The sequence below is a fragment of the Chenopodium album genome, chromosome 22, assembly GCF_948465745.1.
Source record: "Chenopodium album chromosome 22, dcCheAlbu1.1, whole genome shotgun sequence".
Taxonomy (NCBI): domain Eukaryota; kingdom Viridiplantae; phylum Streptophyta; class Magnoliopsida; order Caryophyllales; family Amaranthaceae; genus Chenopodium; species Chenopodium album.
This window is the reverse complement of record NC_137855.1, coordinates 20,266,969-20,283,145: the sequence shown is the minus strand read 5'-3', so window position 1 is coordinate 20,283,145 and position 16,177 is coordinate 20,266,969. Positions and strand designations below refer to the sequence as shown.

Genomic DNA, 16,177 nt, shown 5'->3' with positions numbered 1-16,177 from the left:
TCGGGTTGAATTCGGGTTGACGGGTTAAATCGGGTTTGGGTCATTCTCAGGTTTGAGTCAGGTTCGGTTCAGGTCAATAATTTACGGGTCACATTCGGGTCGGGTCCTCTCTAAGTCGGGTTCGGGTCTCAAATACTCGGGTAACCTCGGGTTTACGGTTGGTTTCAGGTCGGGTTCGGGTCACCATTTTTTTCGGGTTCAGACGGGTTAGGGTTAGGGTTAGGGTCGGGTTAGGGTCGGTATTTCCGGTCGGGTCAGCTTTTGACAGCTCTAATCATAACCTCCCCATATATTTTGATTTCGGGAAGGTGTTCCATATTTAAAATCTAATCTAATATATTATATACTAATAATTAAAGTCAGTACGTCTCGCACCCATGCCATGAGACAGCGACATTTGACATTCTAATTTTATGCCAATTGTGACGCCATGTAGGTGTCAAATAGGTATTATCGTGACACATAAGATGCTAAATAATGTCGTACAAACTTTTATTATTGATATACTTATAATATTTCATATATTCAAACTTATTCATAAATTTGAATAAATATCTTACAACTCGATACTATTTTCATCATAAAATTTGTTTTTAAAAGTTCTTTAAAATAAGATCAATATATAATATATTTAATTTATTTACATATATAATAGATAATCAGTGAAAACTTTTATTATTGATATACTTATAATATTTCATATATTCAAACTTATTCATAACATTGAATAAATATCTTATAACTCGATACTATTTTTCATCATAAAATTTGGCTTTAAAAGTTCTTTAAAATAAGATCAATATATATTATATTTAATTTATCTACATATATAATAGAGAATCAGTGAAAACATGATTTAATAAAGAAAAATAATGTTAGGTTTGGTTAAAAAAAAAATTTAGTTAAGTAAAATTAGTTAAATTCAATAAAATATAATTTTTGTTCCTATGTCTAGATATCTTGCATTATTAAAAAGGGATAATATGACCGTATTTAACATACAATTCAAAAAGTTTATCCTGAACTTTGTCAACCATTTGGGCATCGCCCTAGCACAAAACTAGTATATAATTGAGTTTTTTTAATTAAACAATTGAGTTTTTTTCCAATTTTTTAGAGAGCTACGTAAGATGAAATTTTCTTAACCCGCCATGCAGGACTATAAACTTTAGTTTTAGACATTTTTTTTTTGAAAAAAAGTTTTAGACAATTAAATAAGATTTTATTAATTTTAGAATTAAATAATTCAATTATCACGTAATCAACATTGCCGAATGAGATTTTTAAAGTTTAAATTAATTAAATATAAAATATTACCTTTGAGAGTAGCAATTTTATCTTAATATATAACGTGTGAGAGGAAATTCACAATTTATATTTAAATAAAAATACTAAATGATTACTACGTAGCAGGAAGAAAATAAAATTTTCAAACAAATAAAAAAAATATTTATTTTTAAAAAATAAAAACAAATCGTACATAAGACAGGCTTCATCTAGTAGATAATAAAGAAAACTTTTCAAGATTCACATTCCAATATACAATGATGAACGCAAAAAAAAGGTGGATTTTTTTATGGAAATTTTTATCAACGGACAAGTAACTCCGTCAAAAATCACATAATTTCATGTGGATTTAAAGTCGGTAAAAACTTATAGATGAATTTGGAAATTTTCGACATATTGCAAAATAGAACCGACGAACAACATTTTAGGAAATTTCCGACATATTAAATCCATTGGTAATGTCCGATGGCCGTCGGAAATTATCTAAATTCCATCGGAAAATTAAAAAAAAAACACTAAATGGTACCAACTGTCCCCTCCCATTCCTCATTTCTAACTTCTCACTTTGCTTGAACTTTTCTTCTCTCTCTCTCTCCCTCTCTCATGTCTCTCGATGCTCTTTTTTTTTCCACTTTCCATCTTCCTTTCAAGTTGCCACCCCGCCTCATGTAGTTGCCTCCTTAGTCCCTAACCCCATGTTGTTGCTTGCCGCCCCGTCTTACTGCCTGCCCCCATCTCTTCTTCATTCTCTAGCTTTTTTTTTCTTCCTATTTTCATTGTTATCTTTATAAACAATTTAATGGTTTTAATTAATGTTAAATTTAAGAATTATATTGTTTTACAAAAAAATTGAAGAACTCTATATATAGAATTTACATGGTTGAATTTGGCCTTAAAAAACAAAAATCATGGCTAAAATTGGTGTATTGTGGTGGAAGGTGTGTTCTTGTTTCCGAGGCATGTTGCCTCGGAAACAACATTTGTGATGTCTCTGCATGTATTCAGCCTCTGCACTTGATTTGGAAAGAGTATGCTGACGCTTAGATTACCAAGAAATAAGATTGTCACCAAAAAACAACAATATCCAGCGTCAAGTGTCTATACTAGAAAATAGGCAAGTAACGATGGAACGCCATTTTTATCCATTGGAAATCCGGTCAGAGCCGGTTATCGGAAACTATTTTGTAGGAAAAACGGCCTTTTTTGATGGAATTCAGTATGTCGGAAAAGATTTCCTAGCCCAGAAAAGTCCATTGAAGATTTCCTAGCCCGAAAAAGTCCATTGAAAATTTCCTATGGACTGTATCCCGCCGAAATTTTCGACGAAAAATGCTTTAAAAAAACGCCCTACCACCAACCCTCACCACCAGCTACCACCCTACTCCACCAACCCACACCAGGCCCTTACCACCACTTATTACCCAACAACCATAACCTCCACCACCCCTACCCATCTAACCGAACCAGACCAACCCCTAACCCTAAACAACTAGATTTCGCACCTTAACCTACCCCACCTAACCTTAACCCACCCAAATCCAGATCTACATACTACCCAAACGAACCCAAATTTACAACCCTAACCCAAGAAAATACAAACGAAAATCAACCCAAAAAAATACAATTGAAGATTGAACCAAAAACTAATACAAACAACAATAAACCAAAAAAAAAATTACCCTAAAAAAACAAAAATTATAACAAAAGAAAAATCTAGATCTAGACTTTCACCACAAAATTGAAACAGGCTTCGAATTTCACCACGAATTTGAAATACAAAACACACCTTAAATTAAAATAGGCTTCGAAATTCACCATGAAATGGTCGAATTCGGCCTAAAAAACCTTTGAAAAATCAAAACCATGTAGAATCGGCCCGACATTAAGGACGTGGGCTTATCGGTGGGACTTATCGTCGTAATCGGTTTGGGAGATAGAAAGAGCCCGACACTACACCCTGAAATGATGTCGGTGTTGATGTTTGTGGTTGTTATTGGTGTGAGATAGGAAAAGGGGAAAAAAAGGAGAGAAGAAAGAGGGGAAAGAAGGGAGAAGAAAACAGAAGAGGAAAGATAAGAGGAGAGAGAAAGAGAAGATAGAAAATTGGAAAGAGGCGAAGTATAGAGAAAGAGAAGAGAAAGGGGAAAGACAAGAGAAGGAAAAAAGAGAAAAAGAAGGGGAAATATAAAAAGAGGCGGAAAACTATAAGGGATAGGGGGGCTTCGTTTTAGTTTTAAAGGGGGTTTTTAATTTAATTTTTTTAAAAAATAAATATTCTAACAAAAATTCCGTCGGAAACTTAACTTTCTAACGAAATATTGAGTCAGAAAGTACAAATATTCCAATTGAATATTTCGTCGGAAAGTACAAATATTCCGACGAATATAAATTCCATCGAGTATTTCAATTCGGCGTATAATTAGAATTCATCGGAAATATCCAACGGAATATAATTTCGTCGGAAATTTCGGTTTTTCCATACGAATCACGTGTTCGTCGGAACTAATCCGTCATAAATTGACCTAATTCTTGTAGAGTGTCAGGACACCTGCCCCAATCTGCATCAGTATAAGTAATCAAGTTTGTAATAGGAGGTGAAGGATATAGATGTAACCCATGATCAACGGTATCCTGAATAGGGGACATGCTAGCAAATATATTCTAGTAGTGCAAAGGGTTGTGCTACGTGGGCACAAGAAGTAGTGCCAAGGGAGAAAGCCTGACTTTTCTTTTGACGGATTGTAAGCGGGTGGCGCACAGTGTGTGACTAGGGCAAGGTAGTCGACACATGACAAGTTTATCAGAGTAAGGCTATGATTGTCGTGTGGGATCAACATTGTAAATTTAAGGCGATGTTATTCGAAGTTACGAAGGGACAATAGCTTGGCAACAAAGTTACGTTGCTTCATTCTTATTGTGGATATAAGCATGGTTGGCGACAAATAGGCTCAAGCAAGTTAAATTGTGCAAGAGAAAGAGGATCTAACAAGGAGGCGTAAGAAGTAGGGTAGCACGAGGGGTTCGGCGAGGGATCCATCGGTGCCTAGAATCTTGACCTTTAAATTGGAATCCTGCCTTATGAGGGTAGAGTGTACTAGGGATGACATGCGTGATGACATTACACAACTCCCGAACTCCGAGGAGGGGTTCAAAGTAAAAGTTGACGCTGCAGACACTACAACCCAAGATCTTAGGGATGAGGCTCTAGGGCTCAACAACAATTTAAGGAGGAGTTGCTTGGGTAACTAAGGGATATCCGAGCCGAGGTGGATTCGGTAAATGAAGATGTCATTTTATGCAAGAAAGCAGTGACCGGGGGTGTCACTATCTAAAAGATACTTCGACGCAATGAAGTTGGATAGCAATGCATCAAAGATCAACACTACCACAATGTATTTAGGCGAGGATGCTGTTCATTGGTGGAGGTTTCGGGATTTGGTCATCAAGAAGGGGCCTTGTTTCGTCAGCACATGGGACGAGTTCAAGAAATATTTCAAGCTTCAGTTTTACCCGAAGAATGCTAAGAAGGTCTCCATGATGAAGCTACGTGACTTGAAATACACTAGCACTATCAAGGAAGTACATCAACCAATACACATTATTGCTTATGCTTGAGATCGACGAATTATCAGAGGAAAACCAACTCATTTACTTTATCGGAGGACTACAACGATGGGCTCAACAAGAGGTGGAACTAAGGAATGTGAAGACACTTGCTGAGGCGATAGCAGAGGCGGAGCCCTTGATCGAGATCCCAAGGGAATCCAAAAGGGACAAGGGCAAAAGGGTCGAGGAAAGCGACCAAGATGATGAGGAGGCATCGCATCCAAACGCCAAGCATGCGTATCATGGCAAGGAAAAGGTCATATCCAAGTGGGAGTCCAAGGGGGACGACGGAAACGGAGGTAAGCCCTCAAAACCTTTCAAGTGTTTCCTTTACGAGGGTCCTAATCTAACAATGAATTGCCCGGTGCAGAAAAAGTTGAATGCCATGATCGCAAGTGAGGAGGATCCAGCTCCGGAAATTAGTATGGGGGCAATGGTCCTGAGCGAGAAGGCCCAACTAGCCCGCATGAGGCTTCTCAATGCAAACAAGGTTGAGGAAGATGCGGCCAAGGGTGAGGCATCCTCAACAACTTATGGGATGGGCGTCAAACAATGGAGCAGTTTGATGGTCGTAGATGGCAAAGTGAACGAGGTGTTGACAAGGCTTCTCGTGGACACGGGAGCGTCGCACAATTTCATGGCTAAGGAGGAAGCCAAGGTTTTAATTAGTGGTGATGTTCACAAGAGTGGATGGCGAGATGAAGGACATCAATTCAAGGGCTACGCCGGTGTATTGAAGGGCGTGGGGAGATCCCATCCGGTTGGGGAAGTGGAAGGGAAAGGTCGACTTCTTGGTGGTTGACATCGATGATGAAGACGTGGTGCTACGCATGGATTTCTTCCACAAGGTCCTACCTTTTTAAGTGAGTGATGGCATGATAACCCTCATATCAAAGGGGAGCGAGATAGGGACCAAGCTCGCTCAACTCAAGGAGCGGGACATGAGGGTTTTGTCCTTGAAGGCTTGGTAGGCGCCGAGGTATAGGCGTTAAGATGCGGTCCATGGGAGGACCATGATAACAACGATGCTATGGACAAGGGATCATGGTGTTTTGAGTGATGGGACAACAAGGCTCAAGTGTGGAGTTAATAGAAGAGATGGAGCAGCGGCGCAAGAAAGCATTCAAGGATCGGGGTGGTGCGCCAGACCGGGTCGCGGACACATACTCCATCGGGCGAACTTGCCGATGTCGACAAGAATTTGGGTGGGGGAGAATATCACGGGTCATCACCCTAGCTAACTATGGGCGTCATTTGAGTCACTAGGCAACAGGGCATAATTGTGGCTAGGGGGCTTGCCCTTGGTGCCAAACTAAGCACTCCCTCCTATAGAGCTTTATTTATCCCATGTGGTAAAATCTTAATGAACACCAAAGTGACAATAACACAATAATGGGCCATTTGGATGGGCTAATGGGCTTTAAATGGGCCTTAATTTGGGAGTCTACTATATTTTGGGCCAGGAAGAACACGGTGGTGTTGGAATTCTGAGATGAGGTCCCGAAGTACAGGTTTTGGTTGCAGGTAGTCCGGAAAAATGTAGGAAGCTTCTAGAAGGTTCTGGAGCTATCTACAAGGTTCTTTGGAAGACTATTCTAGAGTGGATGATTCTAGAGTAATCAAGGAAGGTCAGATACGTCTTATAAGTCTTCTAGGTTCTTTTATGTATGTACACAAATATGTAAAGTTTCTAGAATGTTCTAGGGTAGTCCTTAGCATTCTAGGAAGGGAGTGTTAGAAATCTCCATTTATGTATGTTCCTAAGGAGGTGAGAACTCTCTAGATACTTGTAGCCTAGAATCCTCCATTTGAGGAGGTTAGGAATATTCTAGATAAAGCCTGTAAGTAGGATGGAACACTATACATAGGCTCCAAGGCTCATTTGTACATTCAAGTTGAGAGTAATACAAAAAGCATTCTAAAAGCTCTTGTGTTTTCTTGCAACTCAATCATTTACTTCAAACACTTAGAGAGTGTGGGAAAAACCAAGGCATGAGGGTGCCAAGTGAGTGATTGGACATACTAACAAGGGAGATAGCTTGTGTGCTCAATTGTCTATGACACTTAGTCGTAAATTCAGACTAAGGCACTAAAGGTGATTACTTAGTTCAACCAAGGGGACGTGCTGGCAAATATATTTTAGCAGCACAAAGGGTTTTGCTACTTGGGCACAAGGAGTAGTGCTAAGGGAAAAAGCCTGAGTTGTCTTACGACAGACTGTAAGCGAGTGGCGCACGATGCGTGACTAAGGCAAGGTAGTCGGTACGTGATAGGTCGCTCCTAACAGCAACAGGGTGCTCCTCATAGACAATGCGCTCGCTCCTAGCGATTAGACAAAATTGCTCATTTCAATTAATCGTATCTCTCTTATTTTACATCGAAATTGGTTATATGAGCTATCGTTGGAAAGCTCTTGAGATAATCTTTCAAATCAAGTAGAATCACTCCAAAATGTTTGTAGATAAAAAGATATGGTTATTTGAAGCTTGATCTTTGCAAATTGTTCTGAGTGCACTTTTTGTTCACTATTTGTTCTATAATCTTTTATATATATCTTCAATTTTGAGCAATTAACTTCTCCAAATGCTCCTAAATACAAGATAAACTAATAAATTTAATATAATGCAAGAAACAATCAAAATATGCAAGAAAAAAACAAAGTTGAGCAATAATGACGTTCCGCACACAGACATAACAAATATGAAAAAAGTAATTAGAATTAACCAAAAAGTTAGCAAAACTATGAAAAACTATGTAACGAAAAATAATATTTATGTCACTCATAACAAATATTACACCCTCCGTCCCTAATTTAGATTCCTTTTTCTAGCATTTATTTCTCACATAATATAGGAAAGTAGGAAAATAGGAATGTAATTTAGGGACAAAGTGAGTATTTATATTTCATTCTGCTACCTCCGGTTCTTATTACTTGCAACGTTGCAGACTCCTAGGCAAAATATCTTAAGCATGGTTATTGAAAAAATAAGGTTGTATACTTAAGTATTAATCCACCCCACCCCCCCAAAAAAAAAAAATAAAAAAATAATAAAAAAAAACCAACACCAATGACCTTAGCAACCACCAAACCCAACACCTCCGAACCTAGTAACCACAAAACCCACCAACCTTGTGAACCCAGAACTACCACACGCATCAACCCACCAAACCACAAACTGTCAAACCCACTAAACTCACCAATCTAAGCCACGACCACACCAAACCCACCACAACAACTCACCAATCTCATACACGACCACCCAAACCCAGCGCATCAACCAAGCAAACCCATCGACCTCAGCTAACCCACAAACCACCCATGAACCCATCGATTTGAACCCATCGATGTGAACCCCATACTTACCACCTATGAACCCCATGATGTGAACCTACCTACCACCCAGGATTTGAAACCACCAACGAAAACACGATTGGAAAACCCCGACAAAACCCACTATGAGAATGGAAATGGATGAAGGAGGAGAAAGAAAACTAATGGGGACTAGAGTGGAATTAATTAAGCTTGGGATTTAATCTAATGACATCAAATTTATAGTTTAATAAGGTAAATTTATATAAAAAGTAAGGGTATTTTAGTCAAGTTCCACCTAAAAACTTAAAGAGAAAAGAAAAATAAGTGATGCAAGTAATGTGAACCATCTATTCTAGGATATTGTTGCAAGTAACAAGAAATGGAGGCAGTATAATAATTTGGTAGCCATTGTATCAGATTTAATCCGAACCCTTGATTTTCTAGCTAGATGTAATCATATCCCTTTCTTGTTTTGAATGTTTATCTTTTTAATACATTGTATTAACCGTTAAATCAAAATCTGAATTAATATCATCAAAGAAAGATAGTAGAATTGATTAGCGCTTTTCACCTACATACCATATGTCATGATACTTTCATTTTATTTTTATTTTTATTTTTATTGAATCCATGTGTCTTTAGTTTCTTCATCTTCAATCCATTACTTTGGCTGGATGAGGAGCCAAAAAAATTTTAGTGAAACAAACCTGATACCAATTATGGAGAGTGAAAGATTATAAAGGAAAAAATATCTCGATTTACACTGTGTTTGGATAAATAAAAGGAAAAGAAGGGGAGGGAGGAGAAGAGGAGGGGAGGGAAATGAGAGGTGAGGAAAGAATGGTGAGTTTTCCTTTCAAATCTCTCCCTTGTTGGAGGGATTAATTTCCTACAATTTAATCCCTTTATTTCCCTTCTCTCCAATTCCCTTCCTTCTTCATTTGTTATACAAATAAAAGATACATCATCTCTCCATTTCCCTTTCCTTCCTTTCCCTCCATTTTCTTCAATCCAAACACACCGTATAGGCTTTGTTTGAATAGCAAAGAAGGAAGGAAATGAAGGGGGGGGGGGGGGGGGAGGAGGAAGGGAAGGGAAAAGAAAAGGAGAGGTGGTGAGCTCCATTTTCCCTCCAAATCTCTCCAAATTTGGAGGGATTATTCTTATTAAAGATAGAGGGAAAATGAAACCCTCCTTCTCCTTCCCCTTCCTTCCCCCCCAATCCTTTATCAAAACAAAAGAATTTTGTCCCCCTCTTTTTCTCTTCTCTTCTTTTCCTTCCATTTCTTTGTATCCAAACAAAGTGTTAATTTATTTTTTTACAATTCTCACATTACAACTAGTGAAGTATAAAAAACGATGGATAGAAAGTTGATACAAATTTGACATTTATAATGTTATTGATTTCATTCTGCAATCTAATTTTTTTTTGAAACGATTTCAACAGCAAATTTTTTTATTTTCATTTTTATTTCATTATTTTGTTGGAACTAAGATGGTCAACAACTTAAAACCGCTCATGATATTCTGTTTTATGGTGTCATGTTAAACGGGACGGCAATAACGTTGTACATAATTTAGCGATTTAGCCCTTTTAAAGCCTTTTGGAGTTGAACAAGTATGAGAGAATCATAGCCCTTATGAGATTTTTCCTTATATTTTGATGGATAAATTATCAATGTAAGGCACCTTAAACGTTTTCTCCAAAAAAAAAAAAAAAAAAAAAAAAAAGAAGGAGATGGTTAACTAATTGGACGGCTGTGATTGTCATTTACAAATCAACGGTCATGAATGATTGTTTTATAATGAATACAAAATTGTACTAGCTATTGTAAAATTGTCCTATAATATCTATCATATAATTCTTGAATGATATCCCTTAATATTGTTGAAACAAAATTAATTCCCATTTTGCATCGATTATAAAACAAACTCCCAATATATTATCCACATATAGGATCATGTACAGGTTTTGCATGGGACTTCATCATCAATAAAAGCGGCTTTGCTGCATATATGCGCGACGTAGATGGCTTCGCCCCAATTTTAAGAGCAGCACACTCTGGCCAAACCAAAGTAGCTTTTGCGATTTACATCCAGTTTCCTACATCAATACGTCTGGGTGATTATAGCGGAAGAACAGTGTTGCACCATCTATGCACTTCAGTCTTCAAAGACGGCATTGGTGAGTTAGAATCGTTATTAAAATATCTAGGAGACGATTCCATTGTTCTGAGTGACCTAATGTCATCACAAGATATTGACGGAAACACACCATTACATGTTGGCATCTTGAATCGTAATTTTGAGGTTGTACAATGTTTCATCAAACATTTCATCAACGCAAATTCAAGCTTGAAGATGAAGGAGTTGTTCATACACCTGAAGAACAATGATGGAAAGTCAGTATGGGACATGATTTCAAATGGATCAGACATTCCTCCAATCTTGGTAATCCATGTTACCAATCTGTTGTCATTAATCAATTACCATAAATATATAAGTTTATTTATTAACTTCTAATTGTGATTAATTAATTACCATAAATATATTGGTTTATCAATTTGTAATTTTGATTATAATAATTACCGCATGCATTAATCTTTTTGCAGAAGAAACTCATGAATCAATTACTGAGTGTAGAAACTACATTGGATGACAAGCTTTATGAGGCAGCTACAAATGGGGATTATGATGTGTTTCAACAAGCTACATATGAAGAGAAGAAAGCCCAAACCCCAGATGGAAGTAATATCTATCACATAGCCCTTCGACATCATCAGTTTTCCTTCATTGAGAAACTTCTCCAATATAGTTTAACCTTTGACTTAACCGATATATATAAGGAGGACTCAAAAGGAGATACACCTTTACATATTGCTGCGAGGCTTCAACCTTCTGATCTTGCATTGAAATTCTTTAAGCTGTTTATTGAATGCTGGAGAAATTCTGACCTCGTTGGACAAAAACGCAGCCCACCGTGGACGGTGAGAAATCCAAGAGGGGATACAATCCTTCATGAAGCAGCAAGGGCGGGTAATACTAACATTATTTCTTTATTTTGGGCTTGGCTGCATATCGATAACATTGAGATGACGGATCATAATGATACATCTTCATTTTGGGCGTCGGTGTTGGGTAACAATATAAATGGTGAGACAAAATCTGCGTTAAAAGAATTTGAAATTACGGATGTAAATGATTATGGTGAGACTGTTCTTCATGTGATGGCAAGATACGCCACTTACGCTGGTATGTTTTTTGTACTTCTTTTCTTTTTCTTATGTAATTATAACCACGTAAATTTATAACCACATAAATTTATAACAAAAACTTTTCTGTACACTCATCCCTCAGTTTATCATAATATACTACTCCCTCCATTTTTAATACTTGCTCCACTTTCCTTTTCCGGCCGTTTTTAAATACTTGCTCCATTTCCTTATTTGGAAATCTTTGACAATAATTGAGAAATGAGAATTGAGTTAGGAATGAGAAATGTGAGGGAAATAGGGAGGCAAAGGAAAGAATGAGCCCAAAATGACGCCATGTGGTAGTTGGGAGGCAAGAAGGTGATAACTTTTGATGTTTTTAAAAATAGAAGGTGGTAAAAAAAAAAAATAGAAGGTGGTAATTGCTAAAATGAACATAACAGAAGGTGGTAATTGTCGAAATTTCGTATTTTTTATTCTAATCTTTTGTTGAACTAGGAACTGCTAATGATTAATGTACGTATAATCTTGTAGAAAAAGATTTTCTAGAGAAACATTCTCAACTGATGAAGTCTCTAGTTTACAAGCGTGACAAGGAAGGCTTCACTCCTATTTTAAGAGCAGTACAAAGTGGCCGACTCGGGATGGCTAGGCTTCTTGCTCAACAGTTTCCTGCATCCGTTGGGCTTAGAGATGATAAAGGTCAAACAATTTTGCACCACCTAAGGGCTTTGGTTGTAGACCTTGCTGATGATTTCAGAGATATATTACCGGTATGGAAGGATTTCTTCAAGCATTCTGAGGTTGATGGTCTTAGAATTGTACAAAATGAAGATGGGAACACTCCCTTGCATTTAGCCATTGTTGATGCGGATTATACTAAAGCGAAATTTCTCATGGAAGTGTGTCTCCAATCAAAAAACAAACAGGAATTAAACATTGTTAACAATGTTGGTCAATCAGTTTTTGATTTACTCTCAACACAAGCCCATTTACCTACCATGGTGTGTAATGCTTCAATTCCATCTCTCTTTTTATATGCATCTTTAATTTGTATAAATTTGTGTAAATATGGATTCACTTGCAGCATTTGTTAAAACTTAAAAGTATCAAATATGGATGTAGCTAGCAATTGATGTACCTCTTACAAGCTTGGAATGCATCAATTGCTTGGATGTTAATAGAAAAAGTTATGCATCCGTTTACAAGCAATTGATGTACCTCTTACAAGCTTGGAATAAGCATTTGTTAAACACTTTTATCTTCTGAAAATTGGAACTATGCTAATAAATTTTCTCTTTTAAATACTTGTGCAGAAGCAACTGCTACCATTGGTAAGCAGAAGCAATGTGAAAGAGAGGGAATCAATGGATAAATTGATGAATGAAGATCTCTACAAAGCAGCTGTAGAAGGAAGTACTGAAATATTTGAAAAGGCTATGGCTGAAGCTCATACAGTGATTGATGTGGAAAGTGGACAAGGAGAACTTAATGCAAACTACTTTTGCCGTCAAACTCCGGGTGGAAATAATATTGTTCACATAGCTCTCAGACATGGAAGTGCAAATGCAGAGCAATTTCTTAAGAATTCTTTAGAGCACTTACCGATTCTTAGCATGCGACCGGATAATAACGGAGACACGCCCCTTCACCTTGCTGTGAAGTGCAAGGGGAGTAAGTTAGGTAAATTACTAGTAAATGCATCCAAACGTTTTCTACGCGAGTTAGATGAAAGACGGAAAGCATTTCATGTTGCTCCATGGGCTGTGAAAAATAACAAAGGTAACTTTCCGATTCACGAGGCTTTACAGACCAACAACCTCAATGATGCGTTCATTCTGCTTGATTGTGACGATGAGGCCGCTTTTCGCGTGAATGACTTAGGCGAGACTCCACTCCATTCCTTTGCCAAAAATGGCTTTTCTATTAGTAAGTCTCTTTTCCAACTGTGTGTTTAATCTTATAATTTGTCACGCCGATATGAGATCTAATCCCTTGACCTCTAAAGTCAAACAAAATTTTAAATTATGATTGGAGTTTGATAATTGATTCTAGATTCAATCATCATAATGGGTTAAACGTATACACCATGCAGATGATGAAGAAGCAAACAAGTTTGTGAATAGATTAAATGAGATGAGTAATCGACCAGCTTATATGCGAGATGATGAAGGCCTAACCCCATTGATGTGCGCAGCTAGGTCTGGTTGTTTCCGAGTTTTACGTGCTTTACTTGAACACCATCCTCAATCAGCATACCTCCTAGATTCAAGTGGCAAGACTTTTTTGCATTTGTTGCGTTTTACCGGAGAGGATATTGATGGAAAGCGCTTATTCGATATCCCTGAAGCTGATGCACAACGATTAGTGCAAGATTATGACGGAAACACACCCCTCCATCACGCCATTCAGATTGAGAACACTATAGCTACAATTTCATTAGCTAAAAGATGTTTAGAGACGAAACTAACAGAACTAGAATTGGCAAATAAAAGGGGACAAACTATTCGGGATTTACTTGCATTACATGATGTCCCAAATGAGGTATGTGTATTGTTATTTGTTTACTTGCATGCATGGGCATTGTCGGGTTTTGTTTAGTTTACCTTAGTTTTGCTTATCTAATCTGATCTGATTGTCTGATTTTATCAAACATTGCGATAGTGTACAAAGAAAAAATATATCAAATATGGTCGTATTAGATTTGTATTAATATACTACCTCCGTTTCATATTAGATGTAATTTTGGGGTATTATTTGTGAGAAATAGAAAATTTAAAAGTTGCATTTGATGTGAAGCAGAGGTAGTATATTTCTCTAATAAAAATTTTTCAAGACCCTTTTCATAATTTTTTATTATCATTATTTTTTTTTAGTCAAAAACCTCTTTATAATATGTTTTTATTTTTAACAAGAACACATTTAAAATAATAAAAATAAAAAATAAAAAATAAAAAAAAAAACCTTTTTGGACCTCATACCTTATGTTGGAAAATAGGGTTCGACCCTGTTTTTCAACGTTCACTACTCCATGTGCTAGGCACATGCTCACTCAATACCAAACCCTTTCTTTTTTTTCCTTATCCATTCCGGTTACACTTTTCTCCTCAAATCTAATTTTTTTTACTACCTCCGTTACATTTGTAACGATTTGATATAAAGTAGAGAGGGAAAATGCCCGATCATTGCAAATAATATGTAACGGAGAAAATAAATATTTTTATCATAAAATTAAAGATTTTTAGCGATAAAAAAGCGCACATAAAACGATGATCTAATGAACTTATTTTTTTATCAATTGAATTGAAATGATTTTACTTTTTAGAAATACAAGTAAAATTAAAATGGATTAGACCCCTATTGTTTCTGTATTATTGTTTAGTGTTTAATACTTTTCATTACATGCAACAGATTGTAAAACAAATTCGGTATAAAATGCTGGAGGCAGTGTACTTGGCTAAAAGATCATACGGTATTTGCAAGACAAATACGAAAGAGTCTGCCAATGCTCTCTCTGTGGTTGCTGCCCTGTTAGCAACCATAACTTTTGCAGCTGCCTTTCAAGTACCTGGTGGATTTAATGGCGATGATGGTTCTCCTATTCTTCTGGCAAAGACGGCATTCATCATTTTTGTTACATCAAACTCCGGTGCAATGTGCTGCTCAATGCTTTGCCTTTTCCTACTACTTTGGGTGATGGTTATTGGCAACATACACGACTCTCTCGGGATATTAGATATCGCTATACACCTGCTTCGTGCATCGTTCTACCTCACATTGCTTACATTCACAATGGGTGTGTTTGTGGTTACTGCTGAAAAGAGTTTATGGTTGTCTCTCTTGGTTTGTGGACTCTGCTTCATTACCTTCCTTCTTACTTGGAAGCAATCAATCAGTTTGGTTGCTAACAATGGCGGTGGTGTTGCTACTGCTATTAACAAGTTTAAAAAGTTCATTGTGGAACCAATTCAAGAGCAATTCAACAAGTTTAAAAAGTTCATTGTAGAACCAATTCAAGAGCAATTCAACAAGTTGAGAGGTCGATGCTATCGTAATCACGACAGTGTTGAGGAGCAGAGAAATTGAAAGAGAGCGATGCTATCGTAATCACCGGTGTGTCAGGTATGTTCCTTGTAACGTTGCTAGCCATGGGACATCCATGTGTTAAGTTTTAATTGTGTGTGCTGTTGATTTTGATTTTAATTGTGTATCATACGAGGGTGATTAATTTCTTAATCTTGCAAAGGTTATTGGCTTATTGTACACCCAAATTAAGGATTTTATTTGTTGACCTTTTCTGTTTACATTGTTATTAAGCACACTATTTACATAAATCCTCTGTTTTTTAAATGATCTACTCTTCTTAAACCTTTGTTTTATTTTTAGTTAAGTGACAAATTTCCGTAAAATGTCAACAATCAATGTCAACAGTAAGTAAAAGCAGTCAATTTAATAGCTAATCATACAGTTGAAAGATTTGAGTTGGGTAAGCTTAATACAAGTAAGAAACTTCTAATCTAACTGACAAAAAACCAATTCAAAAAATAAAGGGAAAAAAAAGAAAGAAAAGAAAAGAAAGAGGTACGGGAAGAGTTAATTTTTTTAATTGTGTTTCTCTCAAATTGTACTATAGAGTAGCTGATTTAGAAATTATCACATAAACATAAGCAAAAGAAGAATAAAAAGAAGGTGAAATTAAGTCGTAGGAGAGTTTAAGCAAATTCAGGGAATCATCTGAAAAAAAATTTCCTTAATTTCT

The 16,177-nt window shown here is 36.7% G+C and overlaps 1 protein-coding gene across 1 annotated transcript; it reads left to right on the top strand.

Annotated features, from left to right (window-relative positions):
- The first annotated feature begins 11,959 nt into the window (after positions 1-11,959).
- On the top strand, positions 11,960-15,611 carry LOC145606039 (protein ACCELERATED CELL DEATH 6-like). Its single transcript, XM_081662102.1, has 4 exons — positions 11,960-12,422; positions 12,735-13,347; positions 13,514-13,962; positions 14,830-15,611. The coding sequence occupies exons 1-4, from the start codon at positions 11,985-11,987 to the stop codon at positions 15,502-15,504; spliced, it is 2,175 nt and encodes a 724-aa protein (XP_081518228.1). The 5' UTR covers positions 11,960-11,984; the 3' UTR covers positions 15,505-15,611.
- The last annotated feature ends 566 nt before the right edge of the window (positions 15,612-16,177 follow it).